Source organism: Opisthocomus hoazin, chromosome 24 (assembly GCF_030867145.1).
Source record: "Opisthocomus hoazin isolate bOpiHoa1 chromosome 24, bOpiHoa1.hap1, whole genome shotgun sequence".
Taxonomy (NCBI): domain Eukaryota; kingdom Metazoa; phylum Chordata; class Aves; order Opisthocomiformes; family Opisthocomidae; genus Opisthocomus; species Opisthocomus hoazin.
The window spans coordinates 6970121-6997033 of record NC_134437.1 but is presented as its reverse complement, the minus strand read 5'-3'; the positions used below and the strand labels follow the sequence as shown (position 1 = coordinate 6997033).

The 26913-nt window shown below is 46.9% G+C and overlaps 1 protein-coding gene across 1 annotated transcript in view; it reads left to right on the top strand.

Moving 5' to 3' along the window:
- BARX2 (BARX homeobox 2) overlaps positions 1 to 17694 on the top strand; it is a 34931-nt gene extending 17237 nt beyond the window's left edge. The window contains exons 2-4 of the mRNA XM_075442412.1: positions 12167 to 12464; positions 15085 to 15169; positions 16395 to 17694. Of these exons, the coding sequence (XP_075298527.1) occupies positions 12167 to 12464; positions 15085 to 15169; positions 16395 to 16646 (635 nt within the window). The 3' untranslated portion in view covers positions 16647 to 17694. The remainder of the gene's footprint in view (positions 1 to 12166; positions 12465 to 15084; positions 15170 to 16394) is intronic.
- The last annotated feature ends 9219 nt before the right edge of the window (positions 17695 to 26913 follow it).

Genomic DNA, 26913 nt, shown 5'->3' with positions numbered 1-26913 from the left:
ACCCTGGTGTATAGTGGACTGAGCTGTTATTTGGAGTTCTCTAGGTCCTCCTCCACTGAGCAGTTGGCTGTTCTCCTTGTTTACCTCTGTTTCCCCGCCGCAGACCAGCCCCGTAGCTGCCTTGCCTGTTCTGCTTACGTTTTCATCCACCGGCTGTACTCTGCGCTGAAAATACGTGTGTAATGCTGCAGTCTGACGTGCTCTTTCCATGATGCCTGTCGTGGTGAATGCAGCTTTCCTTGTCCTTACTCCTGGGCCACAGGGCAGGCCAATTAAGTACGGATGTTGAAGTGGGTGGGATATCAGTTTGCCTGGAGACCAGGGGTGTGACCGATGTGAGCATCCCGCCTCGCCGTGTCTGTACTGGCTAGTCGTGGCTGCAGGTAATGATGAAGCTGGATGACTGCATTCCCCCACCCCCACCCCCCAAAAAAAAAAGTGAAAGCTTGGCTGTCCTTGATTCATTCTGTTTAGGTTAAGTTTCAATCCATGGGGTGACATGGGTGTGCTGTTATTTGATGTGGAGGGAATAAAAATAGCCATGCCCTGTGCTGGTGGAAGCTATGTCATAGCCTTTGTGAGCTTACTCAACCAAAAAAATCAGGTTTGGAGGAAATCCTTATTCCAAGGCTCTCTAATTCTGATAATAAGGTTTCAGCTTGCTGGAATAATAGCGTGATGTGCATCACGGTTAGCTTTATCTCCTGTATATGTCTCTCCTCTTTACCCCAGCCCCAAGAGCTGGGTTAAGATCGCTGAACTAATTGGCAAACACAAAGGACAGACAGGCTGTGAACAAAACCTGCTCGCGTATTATTTGCATCCTTCTAAATTGCATTGTTTGTGCAGCTGTTCAGCCAAATTGTCCACAGAGTTTATTTTTGTCCATAGAAGAAACATAGATGAGTTTTCTCTCTGTTCGGGCAGATGCAAGATCAAAGAAGCATATATGCAGCTCAGAGAGACCAGCCTCTCTGCTAAACGTGTCCTGATGAGGGCAAGATTATTAATAAAGCAATCCTTGAGATGATAAGCCACAACTCTGAGAGGCAGAGGCTTTGCCAAGATGTGACAGGTCTCTTTCAGGTTAGCACTGGTACTTGCTGAAGTCCCCCTTTCATTTCCGTGCGGAGGGAAAGAGGGGGGTGTCTGTGTATTTTAAACACTGATCTACTATTCTCCCGAGAAGAAAAAAGCATTTTCTAAAAGATCCATCAGGCAAAATTTATAGTCTGGTGTTTAGAAACAGTTGAACACTCTCTCTTCCCATGTGTCACTCACCAGAGTGTTTTAGAGGCTCGAAGCAGGAAGGGGTAGTGATATTCATGGCAGGTTTTTTGCTGGAGCTCACACAGGGGTGGGCTTGAGAAACCTGAAGAGTGCTTTTGTGTGCACGGCTAGTCAGCTGTCCAAGGCCAGTGTTTGCTTATGGATGTGGTGATAATAATTAACAGAGCAGGAAGTAAAGGACCAGTTGATTTATGCATGCATGGCATTATGTGTTTGAACTTGGACAGAAGCTGTGAAGTCCTGAGAGAAAGCAGATTTATTTATCAAATGTGTAAGGATATAAGAATGGTCGTAATGTGTCAGTCCAAAGTCCATGTAGACTTGTGTCTTGGATGGTAGCCAGTAGGAGATACTTAGGGAGCAGCATAAAGAACAGAACGTGACTTATCCTTCCATTAAACTGTATCCTCTCAGCTCTGACGATCTGTTTCTCCATCTAAGTCCAAATCTTGCTCCTTGACCAGTGACACCATCTGGACAAAGGCCTGGATTTGGCCTCCTGCGTTTCTCCCCAGTGTCCCAAGATGTCTGGTCATCCGGCTGTCGTCAGTAAAGACAGAAACTGGTTGGAACTTAAGCTTAGACACCCTGAGAGTTGTGTCGTCTTGGTGCAGTGTTTCTCCTCCACCCCCAATAGACAAGCCCAGAGGCTGCATGTGAATCCATTCCTTCTAGCTATTTGATTCTGTAATCTTTTGGCAACTTGGCTTGCTAAATCTGGGTCTGACGGGTGATGAGCTCTAGAGTTGAGTCTTATCCTCGGTAATGGAAGAAACACTTGGCTGAAATATTTAATATGACTTAATTCAGAAGAAAGAGCCTCAAATTGAAGTTAGCTTAATGGAGCCAAAGTGTCCCTCGATGCAGATACAGTAAATGAGCTGGTGGCTTGTATCCCAGTAACTTTCCTGCACCGTCAGAGCGCTGTCGTTTATGGAGATGTGTTTGTGTTTATTGCTCTGGGACTAATGTGGCCTGGTCTTAAAGCTCCCTTGGAGTCCGAACAGTGAGAGCCTGGAATGGAGGTTCATGTCCAAACCCACCCTCCACTTAGAGCTGTTTCCATTTGTGATGGCCTTGGGCCCATGTATCCTAACAGGAGAAACTAGGACTGGTCTGCTCGGGTTCAGAGCACCTCCTTTCCCACTGAGTGGGATTTAAAGGGATCATCTGCTAAAGGTGAGGAATCCCAGACAGAATCGCTTCTCTGTAGCCTCAGACAAAGAGCAGGACCTCTCTGAGCCGTGCTCAGTTTGCCTGGTTTGAGTCAAAGGAGGCTCCCTTCCAAAAGGCAGGTTGCCATTCGAATACATGAGGTGGAATCATTCAAAATAGCAAAGTGGTGTATGTTCTTCTGATTCCCTCTCCACCAATTAAGCCAGAGTGCTATTACATTTGCTGCAAAGGATGTCTCGAGTGCCAGCCAAATAGATTCTTTAAATGCTTCTGGAAAAAATAATCTTCTTCTGTATATAAATTTTCTTCTTCACTGAGGATCTGACAAGGTCCTGGCACGCTCCCCTGTTTGACAGACAGCCTGGAAGAACGGCCGCTGTGTGCGAGGAGAACAAGCTATAGCACCCGGGTGGTGCTTGCCTGTATCTTTCCAGCAGTTGAGAAGAAACCCAGCAGCTAACCATTGCTACCCTGCGATAACAGAAAACCACAGCGGAGCGACTGGCCCCAGGACAGCAGCACAACCAGGTCCTTTCGACTCCAGGTTCACCCTGCATTCCTGTCTCCTCCCCCCCCAGTATGGCCCTCAAACAAAGCCAGCTGACGCAACGGGTATCGCCAACCCTGCCCGTAGAAACCTGGTGCCATCCTTCAGGGTTCTGGCATCCCTGGAGACGTTGGTGCTGTAGGTGAATTTTTTAATTGTGTTTATGAGACAGATAATCCAGCCCTGTCTAAGGCAGGGTATTTATTACACATCTGCCTGTGGCAGCAGGGAGTGAGAGAAGTTCTCGTTCAGGGAGGCTTTCGGGCTCGTCATTCGTTCAAGGCCAATTACTTACTGTGTGTACGGTGCCTTAGACGTGTAAAAAAATTACGATATAAATATCAAATGTCATTATTAAGTAAGGATTAATTATCTTTCTGGTTAGTTTCTGTGAAGGCCTCGGGCATGCATGCCGCAGATGCATTGAAACTTATTAATTACTGTTACTATGTAGAAGTTACACTGGAACATTATGTTGATAAATTGCTAATGGGGACGGGTTTGAAACGGAAAATCTGGAACTCGCAGCTCCAAGGGCTGAGGAAATTTCACTTGTGGCTTTGAAATTGGGCTAAACAACCACAGATCCAAGTGCCCCGCAGCTTGGGGAACAGCAGCTGAAGCTGGTGTCCAGCTCCGCTAGTCGCATGATGAGAGAGGTGCTTTGAGGAAGAGCACCTTTTAGCTGCACTACGTTATATTCATTATTATAAAAGTTAATTTATAGCGACATCAGGGGTTTTGTTTGCAGCTGACTTAGCTGAAAACCCACCCCCTCAAAAAAAAGTGATTGAACATAAAAGTGACGGTTCTCTAATGTGCCTAGGGGAGGGTAAAACAGGACTCTGAGCTGAGCCATAATTTATCCCCACCTAAGAAGCTGTTGTCAAAAATCACCACTTGATGAGTTGCCACTTTTTGTCCCCCTCTTAGACTTAGCTCATCACAGAAGATATAGGCTCCTGAAGAATTGGCCTTCAGTCAGAATACCCTACAAAGGATCGTTTTAGCTGTGCTAAAATTAGCTCTGCTAATTTTCATTTCTTTTTTGTTTTCCTCCTGTGGACACATGGATGCAAAATCCTGGCTCCACGGAGGCTGATCGGCCTTGTGCCATGGACGTCAGTTGGGTCTGGATTCTTCCATAAGGGAGAGAAGCCATTTTCTAGCAAGCAGACTTTTTCCTGTGTAGCTGGGTTGCATTTAATTTTTGCAAGACTGCTGGTCTTCGTCAGGCTAATGGGGTTCATTGAATTGAAGTGGAAGTAGAATATGGTGTGAACTGTCCCTGCAGCCGTTGACTGAGGAGCAGTTAGACTTTCCTCCAAGGAACCTCGCTGAATGCTATTTTGGAGTACCACCAGTGATCTTTGTGCTCCAGCTCGGCGCTTAGGGTGAATTTTCAGGGTTGTCTGCTCTGTTTTCCTGTAGCCTCTGAGACGCTCATGATTCCCATGGAAATTTTGGCTCTGTGCATTTGGGCTGAAGCTTGGGACTATTTTTGGAAGTGTTCAAAATGTCCCAGAAATGCCCTTCACTTCTGCTCATGTGCAGAGACTTTGGCTCTTGCTTAGCTACAACTGGTTTCCACATGTAACCAAAGAAAGAGACCTAGTAGGGGGAAAAAAAAAGCCAAACAAACCCCCAACAAAAACAAAGACAAATCTCCCCTCCCAGAACACTGCTAACTCTCAGTTAAGTGACTGAGCTTTAGGTGCTGGGATGCTGGAGGAGATGAATGACAGTAAAGACCTTTGTCAAGCTTCCCCAGTTCCAGCATTACCATTTAATGTGTTATAGCCACAGAAGGATCTGATTACAGAGCTGAGATACGGCGCTTTTAAAGGTCTGAGGAGTGCGTCCAGGTTTTGCAGCTATTTCAGTATTCAAAGAGGAGTAGGATCTGTAGGGTTGTCTTGGAGTAAGACTAGAAAGAATAGGAAGGGAATCAGTGTCTGAATAGCTTGGTGCAAAGGATTCCTGAGAAATGGTCTGTCGCCACCTCTCTGGCAAGCTTTGTTTGACAGGGTTTTAAGTCATTTAAAAACTTTTTAAACGTTTAAATTTAAAATATTTAAGTCCATGCTTAGGTACCACGTCTGGGCTCGAGGCTCTGTTGACTTGTGCAGGGGACAGCTTCAGGAAGATTTTGTGGCCACTTCCAGCCCGTTGGGAGAGGACACAAGAGGGGTAGCTAGCTCTGAAAGACCATCTGCATCGAGGTGTTGCAAGGGCTGCACCGTGCAAATACACCGACTCATGGCTTGGAAACTGTCAGGCTGTCAACACTGTTCACAACCTAATTAGTCCACCTCTCTTCAGGCCATAATTAGCTCAGGTGCAATCATACCCTGGCATGGCTATGCTGCTTCCCATTCCAGAGATAGCTGAGGGATCTGAGCGCGGCACCGTGCTGCATAGCGTGAACGTCACCCAGGTTGGTTTTTCAGCTTGGGATTCGAGCGTGTGTTATTGACAGCACTCCAGCGAGCAGAGCATCTAGGAAGGGACTGGATCTCATGCTGTTTGCAAGGATGCTGGGAGACCTGGTTATTGCCCTCCAGCCCTCTCCTAAGTGCTTGTTCCTAAAGGGAAATGAATTTGCCTGGTATGTGCACAGCCCGTTGCTGTTCTTCTCTTGCCTTTTGCCTGTCGTTCCTTATCAGGGTGCTTGGTGGAGCGCAGCATTGATCTTGGGAAGAACCTGATGCAAGTTGCCTTCTAATAGTTAATAATCATAAAGCAGAGCTTAAGGAGAACATGAAGAGTAGAGGAGGGTGGTTCCAAGAAGGAATCTCTGTGGGGAGGTCCTTAGCTGGTGGTGAGCTTGTCAGCTCGAGGGTACCGTTCCACTGGCAAGGGAATGTTCCTCGTCCCACCGCCTCTTGCATGCTGCCTTGCCTCAGCTGACGGCGTGATTGCTTTCATGACAGGTGCACTCAGCAAGAGAGCCGACATTGCAGTGGTGCAATGCTGGATGTAGGCTGAGACAAGCCCTGCCAGGTGAGGGAAAGTCGCCTTTCCAGGAAAGACAGACAGCAGTGCCCGGGGAGACGCTGATCCCGTGCTTGCCAATGGTCAGGGTGCTGGGGAGGCAAGAGGTCTCTGTGTCCGGGGACTGCTCAGGGCCTGAGCCAGCTAAAGATGGAGCAGAGTAGGCTTGAATCCAATGTCAACAAAAATAGTTGGGGTGAGTCCTAACCTGAGAGCAACAGTTGCTTTACTACCCTCAGTGGGGTTCCTGATGGGCAGGAGAGATGCTGCAGGGCAATGTGGAGCGTGCTGGCTGAGGAAGACGCTCGGTCCCTAACCAGCCTTCGGCTCGCTCTAGCAACTAGAAGGCAAAGGAGCCCACACCGACCTGGCAACCTGAGAGGACATCCTCTGTCCTGAGCTACAGAGTGGGTATTGGACTGTTGTTGTCTTTAACCAGTTGGCTCCTGGGCCATGTTGAGTTTCTGGATTGGATCAGGTCTGTGCTCAGCTCCCCGGGAGGCTGGTGGTAGTTTAGCCAGGATCCATGGGAATGGCGTGGCTGGCAAATCTCAGCTTTTGGGGATCTGTGGTGAAAAAGTAGATATCACACCCTCCCACCTAGACAAACGGTGTATGGTTCAACTTATTATCAAGATTTCCTTGCTTCTTTTGACTTTGCTTTGCTCAGGGCTTGCTTCTTCCTTTCAGTAGGCTGCCTGCTCCTTCGGCAAAATGAAGCTCTTTCCTAAATGAACTCAACTCCTTCTTGGTTCCCTTTTGTTTTGACACTCAGGAGACGGCAGATTTATAGACCTTCCTGAGTCGTAAGTTCATTTTTTATTTTTGTTATTTACCTTTCACTGCAGCCCATTCTGAGTGAGATTTTATTCTGCCTCCAAGCAGGGCTGACCTGCCAAGAGGAGCTGATCCATAAATCTTTCCTTCCTTTTTCTTTCTGTCCAAAACAGAATTAGCTGAGTTTGCCTAGGAGGAAAACTGTTCTGCCATTGCCGGCAGTCAAACAGTGCAATTAATTAGTGCTTTCCCTTTTCTCTTCCCTCTAGTGTGTGTCTGCTGGGGATGAAAGTAAGCCAGGGAGAAAAGGGAGGGGGAAAAAGAAGGGGAAAAGATTTGTCAGAGATATTTATTTTTCATAAAAACTTTTTGCAAGGTGATCTGGTGGAGTGGCGGTGTACCCACTGCATCATACCTAGTGGCCATAAGAAGTCTAATAGAAACGTCGCAGCAGAGAAGTAGAGATGGCTTCAGGTTGGTCTGGGGGAAAGCAAGTGTTCCCAGTGTCTGCTCCGGTAGCTGGAGCCAGTGTGGTGAGTCTTTGCTGCTTTATGGCTTGCATTCACATCTGGGGTAAGAGGGAGTAAAAGACTGACACGCTGCAGATTTACATCCGGGATATTGGCTTGTTTTGGGCAGGAAAAATGGGCATCCCTGACCAAAAGCTTCTGGAGAAAACGGAATGAGTTCTCTGTCCCCCTTCTTGGTGTTGCTGCTAAAAAGCAAAACAAGTGAGAAATAAAAATATCTTTGGATGTGTCAGATCGTGATACATTTCTAGGACAAATATTTTACATGTAATTAGGAAACAGGAGTCCTGGGTTCTTCTAGACCTGTGCAGCTTGAGTAAGCCAACTCATTTCGAGGTGGTGTGGTCAGTGCGTTGTGCAAGGGGCAGACCTGTTCCTCGCTGTGCAGCGGCTGCCGGCGTGGCCCGATTTAAATAGCAAAGCAAAACGTTTTCAGATCCTTAGAAAACACTCTGCAGATCCAATGTCCTTTTTATTTTTAGCTCTTGGTTAGTTTTAGCAACTGAGTGGCCAGATGTTAGCTTTATGGAGATAGACAGAAATAAGAGCTTTCTCGCTGCTGGAAATTGAGACTATTCAAATGCCTCAAAAATAACTACAGGAAAACTTCTGTTGCTGAAGCACCACTCCCTCAGTTGTGCATGGTATGAAGTACGGATTATGCTAATACTTCCCAAGTATTTGAGAAGTATTCAGCAGCAAAGCAAGCCCGAGACTACCCTAGACTTTGGGATGATTAAGACTGTTCTAATAGATGAAACTGGGACTTTTCTGTGTAAAACCACGTAGTAAGAGACTGCTGTCCCTATGAAGAGCATTGAGACCTCCTGAGCGCTCAGCCACTGCTGACTTCACCCTTGGGCTGTGCCACCTCTGGATTGTTTTAGATGGAAGCCATAAAACGGTTGAGGTGTGTTGCTAGGGTGGCAAACTGATTCTGCATTTTCTGGCTTACGTGAGCTAGTTTTTTGTTTCTGAGTGCAAAAGACCAATGGGTCGGGGTTGGAAAAGGTGCTCAGACAGCGATGCAGGAAAGCATGTGTTCAGCTGAAGCTGTTCTGAAAGGCAGGTACGGAAAGGAAGAGCGCTTCATTTCCATTCCTTCCCATTTTGGGAGACAGAGCATGTCACAACAGTGCTGAGCAGACAAGAGCCGCTTGCCAGCATTTAATTTGTTGAAGATTAAGAAATTATTCCATTCTTACAATACCATGTCAGTCTAGAAATACCTTTGAACTCTGAGGGATGTGAAATTTAGATCTAGCCTCAGATTTCGTAGGGTTTGGAAGCCAAGGCTTTATCAGGGTCAGAACTGGGTGGATGGTTTAAGGGGGGTCATGTTAATAGCATACGTAGAGACAATGGACTGGCTCAACTTCAGCTGCCTTGGAACTTCGGGATAACTAAATTCAGAACAGGACACTGAACTTAGGCTTTTTTTCTTTGTGATCTGGAAGCTACCTGGTGCAATGTAGAGGTTGGCTTTTTCTGGTGTTCCTCTGCAAGGAGAGTTGACTGCTAAAGCATTGCTCCCTTTCTGGCCAGCAGCTTTCCTCCCAGCAAATATCTGCAGGCTTGAACCCCATGGCTTTCTCTAAATGCTGTCCTTGCTCTATGCCCTAACAGTCCTATGTCCTCATCAGGCTGAGGGCAGAAAGCTGAGAAGTCTTGTCTGTGGCTGGGCTGAACATCAGCAGATGCTTTCATTATTTGCGATGGTTTCTAAAAGCACTGTCGCAACTGTTGGTGTCAAACCAGAAGCAAAGGGTTCTCTCACGAGCAGAAATGATAAACAAATTTAAGACACTTGTCAGCAGCCTCACAAATGTGTTCACCACCTAGAGCTTGAAGCAGCTCAGCAGTTGCGAACCACTACTTCTGTAGAACAGCGGTTTCAGAAGTGCTCTAAGTAAAGAAGTGTCCTGACGCGAGCACCAAAAATAAGCATGTGCTGAGCTTTTCTGAGCATTTGGCCAGGTCACAGCTGCTGGCTGCTGAACGGTTGGGAAAACGTATCCCCTCATTCAGGTGCTCAGCGCTTGAAAGCCTGGACCCAAGCAATTCCAGTGGCATCTCCTTCTCTAATAACCACTCAGTGGTTCACCCTGCAAAAATAGCTAAGTTCTCGCTGCTGATCCTGGAAGGAGGAAAGCAGTGCTTTTATTCCTGATCCTACCTGATTATTAAAAAATAGCCTGAAGAGACTTTCCTCTGTTTGAAGGAGGCAGACCTTAAGCTCTGGGATCGTGGTAGCTAGCCTCCCCCCACCCCAGGCAGTCCCACGTGCTGCTACACAATGCCATATGGGAAAGCAAATATCCCTGATTGCTCCGATATCAAATACCTTTTGCTGACCTCCCTTGAAGACAGTCCCTTGTAAAATTGCTTTTGTCCAGAAGTTTCAGTCACTTGGAGCCTTGCAGGGGTTTCTGAGCTCTGGTGATTTATTATCCTTGGTAATCTTGTGGTTTATGGAGAGCCCTGCTGGAAATACACAGGGGTACAAGGGTAAAAGTATCAATTAACCAGTGATCTGGTGCCAAAAGCCACCCATGTGCAAGGACAGTAGTGGGATTTCAGGCTGTGAGATAAGGCTCAGAGGATGAACCTGCATGGGAGGAGGATCTGTGAGAACCCAGACCCCCTAACAGCAGGATAAAGGTATCTAATAAGGCTGGATGCCCTCCTTTTATGGTGTGTCAGCATCACTTTTCAGTCTCCTTATTCGGAGCATCTGGGGAGTGGGATCCATGAAGTCTCTTCTCTTAGAGCCTCTGTGAACAAGGGCAGTAAAGCAGAAGGGCCAAGTCCCGGGACTGCTGCCAGATGAAGACCATTAACAATTTTCATTGCTCACGCAGGAACATCTCTTATGTTGAAGGTGGCTTCAGGGTTCCTGCATAGGACTCTAACAGTGGAGGTGCCCTTCAAAAGGGGAGAAAGAGTTGATCATTTCAGCAATTTGGGCTGAAACAGAGGAAGTGGTCGATTCCAGCGGTGGGTCAGCATTGCTTTTCCTATCCCGTGATGGCAGAAACTAGCTGTACTGGTGAGGAGGATCGAGACTGTGGGAGCAGGGTCTGCTTTACCTTCTGTGCAGCTGGCTGGTGTCAGTGGGTGTGCAAATATCAGCGAAGGCAAAATTAGTAGTGTAAAGCAAAGGACAGTGTGCTCTATCCTAATTTATGGTCTGGACAGCCACTGAGCTTGTAAATCAAGGCAGAATTTCTGCCAGGTTGCTTGGTGATGCCGTAGATCAGCAGAGTCATCCGCCAAAAAAAAACCCACAGAAAGAAAAGGTAGATATGCTTGATATGAGCTAAAGGTTGGCTCAGCAATTCTGATTTCATCTCTCAAGTACTTCCTTGGTTTATATTTTTAGTGTTGCAGGGCTGTGGAGGAGAACGCAAGGCTTCAGTCCCAGTCTGCCGAACCACCAGAGTCTTGCTTAAATCCCAGTCTGCTGGGATTCACAGTGTAGTGGTGATGGTTTTCCAAGCCGGCTTGGGAAGCGGGTGGGTTTTGCGCAGCTGCAGTGGTTGTGGAGGGCAGCACCGATCAACAAGCTGTGCGATTCTTTGATGTACCCCGTGTGCTGCAGCTTCCCTGCGACCTGAGCTATGCGATCACAGCTCTTCACTCGAGGGAGGAGGGTGAGGAATACAGGTCATCAGCAGGCCAGGCTGGCAACTCCTTTCTCCCACTGCGACGAGTTACTCACCGAGATGGACTCAGTGAGGTCTACAGATCGTTATTTTCATTAGTGGTGATTCATATTAAGTGTTTCACAATCAGGCCTGCTGGTGTAACATGTTCCTTTCCACAGAACCATTTATCTAGAGATCTTAGAATACTTTATGTACATTAAACTTTAATCCATGTTTTACCACCAGGGAAGGAGGATTGTTTCCATTTTGCAAATGAGGTAAACCGAGGCACAGAGCAAGAAAGTGTCATGCCCAAGACTGTGCAGGTTGGGTGCAAAGTTGTATGGAGTGCTATCGTGCAACGAGTGTGTGTTTCCCATACGTGGCCGTATTTCCCTGCCCGAATTTTAAAGGAACATTTGATTTCCTGGGGCTAAGGCTGAGCAGAAATCTGTCTATGGCTGTAAATTCAGAAGGTCTGTTGTGAATCAGAACTTCCTCTGGTGTTTGGGAACGTTTAGATTTGTCATCCCAGACTGGCCCTGACCTGAAGGGGTTGGAGCAGAACTGCTGGTTTGTTTTTTAGGGCTGGTATCAACTGGTTGGTGTAAGCTGTAGAGTTAGGAGTCGGCGAAGAACTCTGCTTCCGAACTGTTCGTCGTCGTCTGCCTGTGTAGTCAACGGGGTCAGTATAGACAGTGAAGGATGTAAGTGTGATTCATCTGACTCTTTCAGTTGCCTACCAGAGGATAAGATGAATTGTGAATTGAACTCCATTGTCTGTTGTATGTAAAGGGAGATTTAAAGGGAGATTAGGTGAACCCTGTCCTACTGCCCATAGAGAAGCCGAGTTGTGTGAACGGGGACAGATTTCATTGTTTGCTGAGTTTAATCTCTTGTGGCAATTAGACAGATGACTTCAATGTTGTGTGTTATAATAGCTCCTAAAAAAAAAAAAAAAAAAGGAAATGCAGGCCCTGTTTTCCCTGTGGGAAACATCCATTGAGACTCCCAGCCCACGGAAAGCCAAACATGTGCAATGTAGGAGAAGGAACAGGTCCAGAGAGGGGAACTGACTTGCTTGTGGTCATTTCACATGTGAATGGCAGAGCCAGGGGGGTGTTCCTCTCTACTCCAGTGCTCCTGTTGTTAACGACATTGCCACTGAACTCACCTTTATCCACCTCTGCTTCCCTCCCTGCCAGGATCCTCTTCTCTGAGGGCATATCCTCTCATCTCCGTCATCACCAGGCAGCCCTCTGTGGTCCCTCAACTCATCCCAGCAGCCACCAGCTCCCATGTGCTGCCAGCCCAGCCCACCTCACGGACTGGAAGCTCAGAGACGCCTGCCAGCGAGACCCCTGCCAGCAGCGAGTCAGAGGCAGAGCAGCCCGTGCCTCGGTTAAAAAAACCACGCCGGAGTAGGACCATCTTCACGGAGCTCCAGCTGATGGGCTTGGAGAAGAAATTCCAGAAGCAGAAGTATCTGTCTACACCTGACAGGTAGGTCAGCCTCTTGCACTGGGAGAAGATTGAGCAGTAGGGCTGCTCTACTCCTGCTCAGCTGTTCGCATACCAAACGCTCCCTGGCCGTAGAGTGCTGCCTTCTGGCTCCACAGAGACCTCCTCTGCCATTGGCCAAGGGCATGAGCAGATGATGGGATTCAGTTTCAAGGCTAATTTTTGCTGGGATCAAAGGTGACATGAATAGATGATATCAGTGGAAATGCCAGGTGGTGAGGTGTGCCTGCTAGCAGGCATCCAGGCTTAGAGACGGGTAAGGTACAGAGCAGAAGGTTCCGTGTCTTTCCCGTTCCTGCTGCACATGTGAAAAAAGGTGGAGCCTGTGTCCTCCTGGGATCTGGTGGTGGATGGCTCTGTCTTCATGGCAGCTGAGAGGTTGTCTGTAGCTTCAGCTGGTGGCTGACCTAGCTTTCATCTAGCAAACTTGGGTAGCAATTCAGTGAGAAGGCGCTGGGCTGTCGGTCAGCTTGGAAAACAGAGCCAGGGTTGCACAGAGTTGAAGGCTACCTTGCCCTTATGAAGGCACATACTTTGTCGTTGTGAAGGAAAAGGCAAGTTCTTAGGCACTGCTTAGTACCAAATGGACAAACCAAATAAGGAAAAGTTTTATCTGTTTTAAAGGCTTCGAACCCTACTCTGCAAATTTAAATTACAGGAAAACAACCTATCCAATTCCTATTAGATTTATAAACCTAGAGAGGGTTTGAAAGGTACAGCAGACCTCGAACTCCACAGATGGCAGTGCCCCAATGTTTAAACTGGTTTTGAAGTTCGGCGTTCTCCACTCGTACTGCCTGTCACCAAAGCCAAGGACTGCAGCTAGACCAGATTTCGTCGGCACAGCGAGGCTGTCTCATAGCTTCAGAGTTTCTAATGCTCCTGTACTGGCTTCTCACAGCTTCACATAACCAGATGGCTGACACTGTTGATGAAGTGCTTGAGACTGTTTGTTAATTTTCTCGTGTGACTGTTCCTTGGCTTTGTACATGTTTGAGGCTGATGAGCAATTCCTGCCCGTGTACCACTTCCCCTCTGTTTGTTTCCTTGGGTTTCTAGGCAATGCTGGCTATGCTAAAGCGTGTGGCAAGAGATGGTAGCTGGTTGCAGGTACTCAAAGTGTGGTAAGACGTGCATTAAAGCAAGAAGAGTTAGTCAAGCAGTGTTTCGCTTTGTCAGCTCGTGGCTGGAAACGTGGTGGCGAAGCAGTGGGTTGCCATCTGCATCCAATCCTGCAGCTTTTGGCCTGGACACAACACTGTACTGCTGGGAGGGCAACTGAAGCACTGGGTGTGTTAGTAGTAAGGGAGTGCAGTGCAACGGGATCGTGCCTCTGCTAGATTCTGCTTTTCACATCACAGTGATGGTATCTTTTAAGTCAATGGGATATCTCGCAGACATGATGTGGTGGCATAGGCAGCAGGCAAACAAAGCCTGTAGAGCTAGAGGGAATCCAAAGTGGGGGGGGGAACAAGAATCCATGAGCGTGAGTTTGAGCACAGAGGGCTGGCGCGGGGTACGTAGGTGTTTGTGAATGTGAGAGTGAGCCTGACTGCCCTAGGAGCCCAGCTGAAACAAAAGTTTTATTATGAAAAACTTGGCCTTGGCAAATGTGTTTCCCCATCCGAAGGCGGGGTGATATTTTTCCAAAAAGTTCACACAATCCAGAGCACCTTGGAATGTGACTCGGAGTTTGAGCTGTCCCACCTGCGGGACTTGCGTGACTCTGTGGGGCGCTTGCCCGGCGTTGTTGAGGATTTCCAACTTGGTCCGTTGTGCAACTCCGTTACGACACTGCCAGATGCTTGGTGCTATCCCCTGTGGGGAAGGATAAAGACTTACTCTGAGCTGCCTTTGCTTCATATCCTGGGTTTTAGTATAGAAATAATGAATGGTTTCAGATGAACTTGCACAGGTTGGAGATTTGTGGAGGATGAATCAGGATTATGGGCTGTCTGCCACATATACCCTTAAGCTAAACATGCAAATATTAAATTCATTTATAAGCCTAAATTGCCTAGAATAGCAGAATGCGTAAGAAATTAATAGATTTAGATGTACTACTACTCTGTGAGAAATGAGAAAGTGTTATTATCCCCATTATGTAGGTAGTGAAGAAGAAATATGGTACAAAGAGCAGCACTTTCAAAGGCAGATGGATGCTGGGTGTCTTGGTTCTTACGTGTTTGCTGCAGACACCGTGGACTTGTTTTTCAGGGATGGGGTGTACCAGTAGCTCCCCGTTTCACGTACGAACGTGGAGTGTCAGCTGTTGGGATACAGCAGTCTTGTGTTTCAAAGAGGGCAGGCAAACTTCTGAAATTTCTGGGCTTGCTTGTCTATCCTGTGGTCACAGAGGAGGAAAGAGAACAGAGAGCCTCCAAACACTTAAATATTCCTGCTTCTTCCTTGACAGTGTCTATCTGTACATCCTAAAATCACAGTATTTACTACTTTTGTCTGACCCTCTCTCAAAATAACAGACTAGCTAGACAAATAGCCATCTTTTGTGGCGATCTCACTGTTGTGTGCTCTTACAGTGTTGCATCTGAGCTCTTCTTGTCCTCTGTAAACTCATTTCGATGCCTGTCTTGTCTCCCAGGCTTGACTTAGCCCAGTCGTTGGGGCTGACTCAGCTCCAGGTGAAGACATGGTACCAGAACCGTAGGATGAAGTGGAAGAAAATGGTAAGTGGTTCGTTACCGTTTCCCGATGGTCCTTAAAAACTGATTTCAGAAGAACAGATTTGGAAGCTGAACGTAGTGTCAGTGACCCGTGTCTGTTTATACCAAGTTTTGTTTTATTCTTGGTCACTTTTCTTAGAGACTTACTCTTTTTTTTTAAATGTTCATACTGCAGCATATGTGGTGGGCTACAGGGACCAGAGGCAGCAGGAAGAATACAAAGCAAAGGGATGAAAGAAATTAGAACAGAACAGAGGGAAGAACCAAAATATCTCCCTCTGCATTTTTGGCATTTTCTTGTGATCTTAATGCTTGTGGGATTGGTTATATGTGTACACAAAAAAGATTGTATTGCTCCATGGAAACCAATGCGGTTTTGAGAGCTAGTATCATTAATTCTTGATTTTCATATCTTCCTTTCACCTCTCTCACTTATCCTCAGCTTCATGGCCCTTTTCCAGTTAAAATGCTATTAAAAAGGACAAATGTCCAATAAATCCTGGTGGGAACCATGGTGCTGTGACATTTTCCAGTGGAGATGTTTATGTATTCTGATCTGGGTGAGGAGATGCAGTTCTAGACTGTCTCATTGAATGTCTGTGGCAGCTGCAGAAGTTACTGCCACTTAAAACAAATTTGGGATTATCTTGGATGCAGATCTTTGGTTGGAAGTGTCTTGTTGCTGCAGTGAAGGGAGGGGGAATTCAGCGTAGGAACAGACCTGTTTTGCTGACTGCCACCTTTTATGCAGATGAGAGAGGTCTCAGGTATTGTAATGCGGATGTTTAAATAAAAAAAGGCTACATCAGAAGCCAGAGAGGCTGGAGGAAAGGCAGTCAGAGGAAATCCTGGCTGAGGTTTATGACTGCTTATACTGGGGCTTTGAATAAAGCAAACACTCAGGGAAGGAGCTGAATTCTGCATAAAATCTTCTCCTTCTGTAGTGTTGAGGACTGCATGCATAGGTTGCTTTTGGGCCTCCCGTAGGGACTGACTTAGACACCTCCGGGGTTTTGGGTGTCCTTGCCAGTAAAGGTTGCGTTTCGTGTTATTTATATGAGATAATGGGCATGCTCGCTCCGTGAATGCAGGGCATTTCTGTGAGGCTGAAACGGTGACCGAGTCATGGATTAACTTTGAGGTCAAAGCCACGTTTCATCCTTCTCTGAAGGCTGTCTCACAGCAGCGGAGTTCAGATTGATCCTGACGGTTCATCTCTCTGCTCCAGGTACTGAAAGGTGGGCAGGAGGCGCCAACGAAGCCCAAAGGCCGTCCAAAGAAAAACTCCATCCCCACCTCGGAGGAAATTGAAGCGGAAGAGAAGATGAACAGCCAGGCGCAGAGTCAGGAACCGGAGGGATCTCAAGCTCCCGAGGAGCCTAAATTGACAGAGGAGAAGCCAGAAGTCTCTTTGGAGACAGAGAAGTCTCCGGAACATATACCAGAGCCCTCCTCAGAGGAGACTATGCCATTAAGTTAAAAGGGAAAGCAGGGAGGGAAAGGGGAAAAAAGAAAAGCAAAAAAAAGATAAAAGAGGAAAAACCCAAACCAAATATATATGTGTATATATATATTTAAATATGTATGTAATTGTGTGTGTACATATATATATAAATATATATATATGTAGACCTTGTGTATAAGTCTAAAGATTGGTCACTTTGTGCCTTTGGGAATCAGCCATCGTGGGCCATGGCGGAACAAAGACATCCCGTGACGAGCCGGCCCTCCGGCAGCACGCGTGAGCCTTCCCGCTGCTAGTGATGGAGGCTTGAACGTGTCTCCAGCCAAAACCGCGTCCAGAAACACCTCCTGGCAAGCAAAGGAGAAGTGGAGGGCTCCTTCCACGCTGCGGGAGGCGAGCGTGCAGTGGTACGGCTGCGTTGGAGGGTTCAGTGTGTTCGCCTGACTTGATCCTTGCCTTTTTAAGTAGCGCAAACGGACGGAGTGCTTGGTCTGGTCTCAGATCAGGGACAGCGAAGAAATGGGGAGCTCTGATAGCACCATTTCATCATGTCACCAGCACTTATTTCTGTTAGGGATGGGCCCAACTTAAACAGTTTTAGGAAGGAGTCCAGACCCATAGATTTGCTTTGGCCCAGCGTAAGATCAAAGCTTCCGAAGCGAGATTCGTACCCGGGTCAGCGTTTTCAGATTTCGTCTCTCTTGGTTGTTTGGGTGCCGTGTCTGTGAATTTGCAGTGATCCCGGATAAAACTCTGCATGAGATGAGGGTTTGGATTTGAGTCTGCTCCAAAAGCTTTGGGATGCTTTGGATCTGGGAGTTTTGCTTCGGGCCCACTTCTAATTTTTGTAGGGTTTTTTTTAAAGAGCATTTAAATGTTTTCAGGGTTTTGGGAGGATGATGGATTTCAGAAGTTGCTGCAGAAAGTTCGTGTTTAAGAGGTGTGCCAAGAATAGATGTGCATCATGTTTTCATAAAGTCTTGTTAAGGGTGCATTTTGCCCAAAGGCTGCAAGAGATGTATTAAGATGACCTTTATTTTTTAATTAAAAATTAAATATATAAATAAAACTGTTGTTGTTGTTTGTCTTTCAGAATGCTAGACAGAGACTTGTTCTGGGCTAGGTTTTTCTATTCTAACAAACCCTGGAGAAAGCGGGACAGTCGTCAGACTTCCCGCAGCGCTGCTCTGCAGCGAGCGCTGTGCCAAGGTAGGTGAGGGGTGTTCTTAATGCTGCCTTGTCACTGGGTGCCGATGAACGTGTCAGAATGAGAGCGCTGGTGTTCGAGCTATGTTCCGTCACCTCCCATCCCGCAGTTATGGCTGGACACTCAATAAACGGGTCTTTGTGAACCTGGGAAGATGATTTCTTAATAACGTTTTTTTTTTGGGGTGGTGGTAATGACTCACGTACATAGATTCTCAAGTGACTTATCCAAGGAGTGTTGAGTGGGGGAAAAGATTTCTTTTTTCCCCCAGTTTCTTGCTCAATGGTGTTTGGAAGGCCTCCACCTCCGTGTTAGCTCTGCGTTGGCACGTGCATCTGCATCAGGTAACGCTTCCGTGGCGAAACTCCAGCTGACTTCAGCGAAGCCAGGGTGGGACGTGGCTCCACTCGCTGTGTGTTTAATACGCAGTAATCAACTCTGAAAAAGCATCTACAGGTTTAAGTGCATCTACGGGTCTGCACCTAAACCTAAAACAAATTCACCAGAGCTGGGCAATGCTCGTTTGCAAGAAACTTTGAAAATCCCAGGCATTTGACGCCACTTAGCTCTTTTTTTCCGGCACAGAGAGACGGAAATGGGATAAAAGATTTCCCTCTTGCCTGTCGTATTGAAAACACAGGCTGTGAGCTACAGAGTCTTTCCTCTGCCGTTAAAACGGGTCAAAATTTGTCTTTGAAGCATTGTTCTTTCCCCTGAGCCCTGAGGTGCTCACGACAGGCGCAGCGAGAGGCGAGGGTGGTGGGGCAGGGTTCTGGCTCTTGGCCGCAGCTATGATACAGTATGTTGTTGCACATTCTTTATCTGCGGATGTCTTTTTTTTCTTTCCAGAACTGTGCTTTAGTTCAACCGGATCTACTGGACTTAAAATGGCATTTAATTTAAAAAAGGCCTATGGCCTGTTTATACAGGAATTAGATTAGATGCTCTATGAAATCCATAATCGTCCTCTATTGTTCTTGGATAGTAGCAACAGCACTCTTATCTCAGAATAAAATGTTTCCACAAGTCTTAAATGCAGTACTACTCAGTGAGGGTGAAGGGAGCAATTTACTGGAAATAATTTGTCTAATGAGTTTCACCGCCAGATTGCAAAAAAGTCTGCAAAAGTCTGCTTTATTTGGAAGACTGAATAGTTCATTAAATCAAATTTCGTGTGCAGATCGTTCCAGAAACATAAAGCTGACTGTCAGGGAAGACATCAGAGATACTTTAACTTCTCTGAGTTCAAAGTGGAAGTATCTTCTAGTGAATTTAAAAAAAAACCAAAACTTTTAGGGGTGTATTTTACACCTAGCATTTGGAAATGGCTGTATATAGCCTTTCTTTCAACCAAAATGTGTTCTATAAAATGAATAATGTGTGTGGGTTTTGTGGGGTGGTGTGTGGGTTTTTTTTTTTGCCTTTAGCACCTGGTGGATTTGTCTAATTTGAGGAATTTTGATATATTTACATGGTGGTGAGGGGAGAAAAGTAGAAACAGGAAAAAAACCCCTGCTTTCTTGCCCTGAAACAAGAAGTGGTGTGTGGTGTTTCTGTGCTGTCCAATGAAAGGGGGAAATAGGAAAATACATAATTTCAAAAAATTGTAAAGATACATTTCTAAATCACAAGCAAAGCAAAGTCGGTCTTTTTCTAGCAAAGAGTAAAGTAAGTTTTACAAAATGACATTTCCCACTTCCCAGATGAAAATAATTGTTTCTGACTCAATCTCCACTTTGCAGTGGGAACAGTTCCAGTGAGGTTTGTTTTCTTTTTTTCCCCCTTAATCCCATTCTAATCACTTATGAGTCAGTCTGGGTAAAAATGCAATACTCTAGCTGTCTGGGCTAGTTTTTAGTGAGTCCGTAAGACACTGAAGATGTTTTTGTTCCTCTTTTGGACGAGTAGCAATCTTAGCATCTTGTTTTTCCATGTGATTATTTCAGTGCAAATTTAGCTCTTGAAATGCTGTCTGATACTTGCTCTGAACTGCTTTCGCTGACCTTCCCCTTGATCTCCTGAATGTTCATGGAAAGCACGTTCGGAAGGCCTGTGGTGGGATGGAAAGAGAATGGCAGGGGATAAACGGTAGAACCATGGAATGATTTCTGGGCCAAATCTTTTCGCTCTTCTTGTCTGTTCTGTGATACATCTGCAGCTGGAGAGAAACACCTGCAGATGCTAGCAGAGACGAACATGCTGATCCCAGCCATTGTTGCTAGGCAAGTGCTCCTTTTCCTCTTGTTTTAAGATGCTGCTCTGTTGGGCTTCTGCTCTTGTCCCTGGAATGCGAAGAATTGAGCAACTCTTCCCCTTTGCTGTGGGCTGAGCTGGGACAGGCTTTGAGGCTGGGCTGGAGAGAGCCTGGCTGCTTGAGTTTAGTCTTTAAAGGGGGCTGTGGTGATGCCCAGCTCTCGTGGCCGTGAGTTCTGTTTGCTTCGTGCTCCTGAGACCCAGAAAGAACATTACAAGTCTCCTTTTAGGCACCCTTGTCGAGAAGTGTAGCCAAAGTGTACTGCTCCCTGCAGTCGACATGGAGGAATTCTGCACCAAAAGGCTTCGTCTTTATCGACAGTGACAGCAAAGGGCTTTCCAAGTGCCCTTGCGCTGGTCCTGAAGATGGTTTGATTTCTTTAAAATAAAAGAAATTTTTTTTTGACTGTTCTGCCTCCCGGGCACTGAGATCTTCTGTCCCAGGACCGCTTGTCCCTTATCGGCGGAGTCTGATCGGAGACGTGTGCCCTTGGGCTTGAACCTTGCTGATGTTGGGGGGTGTTCGGCTTCCAGTTCTAACAGCAAGGAACAAGCCCCGATGTCGAAATCCGAACTCCCCTCCAGGGATGGAAAGTGCTGATATCCGGAGTTCTGGCTGGGACCCACCTTGTATTGTACCCGCTGTTTAGATAATTTTGCAAAGCGCTGAGCTCATCCTGCAAGATGGTAAGTTCCCCCAGGTCCCAGTGAGGATGAATGGGCTTTCATCCTGGGGTTTTTGGGGTTTTTTTGGGTTTTTTGTTTTGGTTTTTTAAAAAAAGTATTCATTTAACCCCAGGTTGGTACAAAGAAATTTGGTGTTTGGGTTTTCGGTTCCCCCTTCCCCCCATCGTCTGTCTTCAGAAGCAAAATGGAAAAGGGCAGTAAGACAGGAATGAGTGAAAAGAGAGGAGAAAGAGGAGGTGAAAGAAAAAGCAGAGGCAAAAAGCTTAACTGTGTCAAACTACATGAAAAATAATAGGGAGAAAAACAGTCGTTGAAAAGTCAACCTTTTTTTTTTTTGGCAAATTTTAATGGGTAAAGAAAGCTCTGGTTCTATAAAGAGAGACTTTTCTGGGGTTCGGCTGTACGTGCAAGCATGGTGAATGGCTTTTCCTAAGTTTCCTCTGATGCTATGTATGTTAAAACAGCTCAGCAAAGAACAGTTGGCTTAGGCTACAGTGCAAGAGTTGGGCCCAAATCTGCATCTTGGCAAAGATAAAGGTTTGGTGAAGCGCAGATCCTGTGGAACCTTAGATGTTGGGCATGAACATCCTGCAAGAACCTCGCTCCTCTGTCTTCCCAGCATCTGGTCCTGCCAGGTAGGATTTAGCAGGTTTTTCTGTAAACTGGAGAATAGGCGGTGTGGGGGCATAAATCTGCGGAGCGAGTGGCTTTCCTTTTTTACAGGAGTAACACATTTACAGACACAGTAGTTGCAATTCAAATCCTTTATATTGGTGAAAATTGATTAAAATTACAACGAAAAAAACCCCAACTTGTTGCTTTGTCTTGTGCTCTAGGAATCCATAACTAGGTGCTAGCTTCTAGACTTTGAAGACCTGGAGTTAAAGTTCACGAGGGCGATTTTCAATGCAGGGATTTGAACCCTAAAACCTCAATATATACTTCCCTAGCAGAAATAGAGTATTTATCTTCTTTTTTTTTTTCTTCCTCATAACCAGATACGCTGTGATTTCAAGGCTTTGCCCCCCAATTCCAGTCCCTTCCCATGTTGTCGGTCTCCTTGAAGGTACTGTCCCAACGCGATGGAGTAATTGCGCCTTAGCATGGCAGTAACTGCTAGGAAGGAAGCTTCTTATCGCTGCTGGGATCCTTGAGTGCCAAAAGGGAGAGGTGTGCTGCTAGGCGGTTGCCAAGGGAGAGAGTTAACCCCTCTAGGCTGTTCTGACGTGTCGCCTACCTGCTGGAAACACTGAAGCTCTTGTTTTGTCAGACCACTGAGAGTTACTCGCTGAGAGAGGTTGCTGAAGTCATCCTGGCCCTGGACAGCCTACCTTCCTGCATGCAACGGGGAGGAGGGTGGGGGTTTTTTTCCCCCTCCAGAGATCAGTGAGAAACAAATCTATCAAAAAGCAATTTCATAAGCCGATATTCCCTGGGGAAGAAGGCTGCCGAGCATTCCGGAGCCCTGACAAAAGCAGAGGAAGCCATGGTTACCCCTTGGGCAAACGCTTCTAATATTTGCATAAAACCGAAGGAACCAAACCCTTGTAGATAAAACAATAGTAAAATATTTCAGGCTTTTTACGCTTCCCATACGAGGGCCGTGAATGTCTTTCCCAAACAGTAGCTGGCTTGGTTGTCAGGTGGCGAAGCTTACGAGTTCCTGGACACCGAAGACTTCACCGTTCTCACCACACCCAACGCCCAGCTCTTCCTTAAGCCGAAGTAAAACCTCTCTTGGTTCTGCCGGAGCTGCGATACCCAGTTCTGGTTCTGTGCTGATTCCTACAGCCCTCCGACGAGCCAGCGCAGCTTTGGCTGGGGGAGACCGATGTGCGAGAGACCCCACGATGCTGCAAGGTGTCTGAGGGGCTGCTGCAGCGAGGGGATGAAGTCCAGGCAGGTCTGAGAGCTGCTTGAAGTCAGTGAGGTGGTCGTATTTATGCGAGAAGCGAACCCCGGGGAGAAAGCTTTCGGCAGCATCCTTTTCTGTCACAGCTAGGCAGCTTGGGTGGCTGTTCCAGCAGTGTCACCTCGTAATTAAGGTATTATAGTAGTAGCACTCTTTGCAAAAGCAGTGGGGAAAAGAAAAGAGGTGTAAACTGTCATGAAATCAGCAGGGCTTCTTGCTTGAGACGGCTGGATAGATTTTAGTGGCTCTTGAGCACTATTTAGCAAGCTAATATTGGGGGGGGAGGGAGAAAGATTATTTTTAAAGCCAGATCACACAGCTGCTCTCTGTGGAGCTTTGCTGGTGCCTCTGGAGAATACAGACTCTCCTCGACGTCTGGTAGCTGAATGAGAAACAAACAAGCTGAAAGCGGTGGATTAAAAGTGACAAATGCACAAACGGGTCGCAGGACGGGAGCTCTCTGCTGGGAGATTATGGCACCAGCTCAGTGAGAAGAGAGAAATTTTTCCTCCATCCCTGTCCGTAGCCCGTGTGTATCCGTGCACGTACAAGCCTCGGGGCTCAGGGCATCCAAGGTCCTGCCAGGAGAGATGGGAATTTCCCTCTTCCTACTGGAAGCTCAGCTTGCCCGTAATTCCGACTCCTCTTTCCGAACCTTCCTGCATCTGTCCCCTCCCAGTCGGCTTCTCTCCTGAAAGACGTCCTTGGGGCTTCGGCAGCTCCCAAACCACGAGCTGCCCCATCAGAACCGCTTTCTGCACCCAGAGCTGTTGCTCCCTTTATTGACCTGGGATGAGCAGAGCACGGCTTCAGAGCCATCCCAGCCTGAGAGGACTGATCCCTTGCAAACGAGGGGTGCGAAGCATCAGCTCCCTGCAGACCTCAAAGACAGCTGGAGCCCAGGCCACCTAAGTAGGGAGAGCCGGCTTTCCGAGCTGGGATATGCACGGAGGAACTTTCCACGATGAAAGTCAAACGTAGCTAATCCATAACGTCATCTGCTTCTCCACACGGAGATCTTTCTATTATTTGGGCGGGGAGCGTGACTCAGAGAAATTATTATTTGCTCTCTTGTCTGTGCTTCTCATTACTGGAAATACAATGGTATTTCCCCCCCCCCCCCCGTGTTTAATTTTGTGTTATTTAGGATAATGATGCCGAGGACATGTCTGATAATGGGATTAGAAACCCAGACTGGGAGTTACCTGCCTTATTCTCTGTGTACCTGAGTGAATATTTACCCCTGAGGTAATAATTAGATCCATTTGTGCAGTGAAAAAGTCACCCATCATGAGCAGCAAGATGAAGATGTCAAAGAGCAGAGGGTGGCGTGACGTTTCTTCTAACCTCTTGCCAGGAGAGAGGGGATAACTCATTCGTGAAGCGTCAGCCAGACATTTCCCTGCTAAATCTGAGCTTCGTTATTCCCCTTCCCGAGGACCTGCCCCTCTCCTCCTGCCATGTTGCCACCTGGGGATAAGCAAAAAGCCCTGAACTTGATCATCCCCTGCGTAAAAGCTGTTTGAAAGCTGTGGAGCAGCCTCTGAACCCCTTCCTGAGGAATGCTCCTCTCCCTGGCTCCCAGCCCCGGTCTGGATTAGGCCAAATGTGTTGGCCTTTTGGGCGCAGTATGGGGCCCTTCTGTTCCAGCAGCAATTTGTGTAGGGCCCGAGGTAGCAGAGAGTGGGATTTCAGCCTGATTTACTCAGCGCTGCGTGCAGTTTGTGTGGGACGGGGGCCCGAGAACGAGGGCCGAGATAAGTCTTCGAAGTCTGAATTGGAGAGACCCAAGAGAGACGCTGGTTTCCAAGCCGCAGATAATCCTGCGTCTGAAGATAGGTCTCCTCCGAGGGTGTCATGCATGGTGGATCTCCGAAGTCAGGAGTCACCGCAAATCCAGCAGCTGGGTTGCAAAGGCAGGATCCTGTATTTTCCTTATAGGGGGAAAAAAACCCAAAAGCTTTCTACATTTTAGCTCTTTTTAAAGATCTGCTGTCAGCAAGGAAGCCAAGCTCTAGTTCTGGACAATAAACCTGGAACAGGTAAATGGGTGCGTTGCCAAACCAGTGATGTTCCCCGAGTGCTCCTACGAGCCGTGCCGTCCTCTTCGAAGGATCCTGGTTTTATCAGTTCCATCTCCTGCTTGTTCTTCCTAACAGCTTCGTCTGACCAAACTCGGTGTAGTGACAACAACAACAGACCGGGAAATGGATGTTTGTGAAATGCAATACCAATATTCCCCTTTTCCCTGCGCAGAAGATCCTTTGCTGTTGCTGCTGGGGGGTGCTTTCTCGAGTTGGGATCCCGTATCATGGCAGGAGTTATAAATTGGGATTAGCAGGGTCTGCTTGGCTTACGGAGACCAGGTTGTTGCAATTGCATGTGTTTGCTCCCACTCTCCCTTTCATAAATATTTTTGTCTCCACTGAAAAACAAATAGAGAGGGTTTGTACGTTTCTGCTCCTCTTGGAAAGCTGTTTCAGAAGCTGTCTCCTGTGGCAGTCCCTCATTAAATTTTCTGTCTCCGCTTATGTATTCCCCATTCCAGTCCGTTTTTCTTTACTAGCATTGTCCACTAGTGCGAACAGTTCTTCTCCCTCTCTGCTGCTGCTCTCCCTGGGTATTTATAGCTAGGGATCGTATCTCCACGCAGCCTTCATCCTGCTAGGCTCTTGGAGGCTTGTCTGATGAGATAAACTCCTTCCCCCCGAGCACCCCGGGAGCCTTTTGCCGCTACTGGGCCAGGCTCAATTTATCTTTCTTGAACATAGGTGATGAAAACTATGGACGTTGCTGCAGGGAAGGTCTCACAGCAGTGCTGTCTCCAGCACAAATGCCTTATCTGGCTCCATTTAGAGTTACAACTGCATTTTTTTTTAAGTGTGGGCCACCTGATTTTTGTAGCCAGAAAGCTGATTTAATCCTTCTCTGGTTGCCACACTCATGGTTTGCTCCTCCCATGTCTCATTCCTCCGCTCCAGCCCTCCATCTCCTGGTTTTCCTGCAGGTTGTACGATCCTTGTCGGTCACGGCAACCTGACTCAGCTTTTTGTCATCGGCAGACTTTGATGGCTCAACTCTGCATTTTCTGCCCAGGGTTTTAATGAGCGATTTATATAAAATTAGTCATAGTCTGAATCCTGAACAGCTCTGTTAATCAAATTCCTTGGGCCCACTTGTCTCCCGCGGCCCGCGTTTCTCTTTGATCTCTAGCTGCCTCTGTACCCTCACATACAAAACCCCGCTTTTGTCAGTGAAGTTATGAATTCCCTATCCAGAATTATACAGTCTTTACAAATTACCAGTCTTTACCAGCATTTCCTTTGTCTAGAAAATCCACTGTCTTTTTGAAGAGAGAGATTAGGCAGAGCAAACTTCTTTCCACGTTATCCCTGTATCTCCTCTATGTTTTGGGCTGCTTTTTTCCCCCGAGCTATTCAAGTCAGCGTTCAGTCTGTTGGCCTATTTCAATTTTTCTTTCCAGTTCTTAAATATATGTTCTTAAATATATGTGGTGTTTCTTCAGTGCCACCTTAGATTGATTTATGAAAACTTCTGCTCTTGGAGTTTCTGGTCCTGTGGTTGCGACGAGAGCTCTGCGCTCTCCGAGGTTGGTTCCTTACTGGGTTGTCGTAATTCCCGTTTTTCTGCCCTAATTCCTCCCCCAGTCTGGGTCCGGCTTTGAGCAATCTGAGTATTTGCGTTCGTTTATCCCATATGGATTCAGGGTTGCCATTTCGTACACGCAAATCTTGCTTTCCCCGAGAGCAGAGTAGCGCTTGCACCAGCTCAGGAGGTCCCAGGGGAAGCAGGTACCCGCGCAGAGACGCAGAGCGATGGAGCTGCGCTCTCTGCGGCAAATTTCTGTGGTTGAACGCGGAGTTCCCAGATACCGGCCAAGCCCGCTGGCTTCTGAGAATTGAAAGGTCGGCCAAAGAGGGGTGGGAAATGGGAGCAATCCTGCACAATACTATTTCAAACAGTTTTAATGACAATATCCTTTCATACCTGCCAGTGATTTTTTTTTTTTTTTTTAGCTCTTTGGCATTGTTAATCTTTTTTCCCCCTCATCCTCACTGTTTATTTTTGTTGCCGGTTTATTAGGTGCACAGTTAAGTGCCATTTAGCTCTACAGCACTGTCATCGCCAGCGCTTTATGAATGGGATCATTCACTAGCAAACTGTTTCAATGCTAAAAGGGGGGAGAATTTACTGCCACAGGT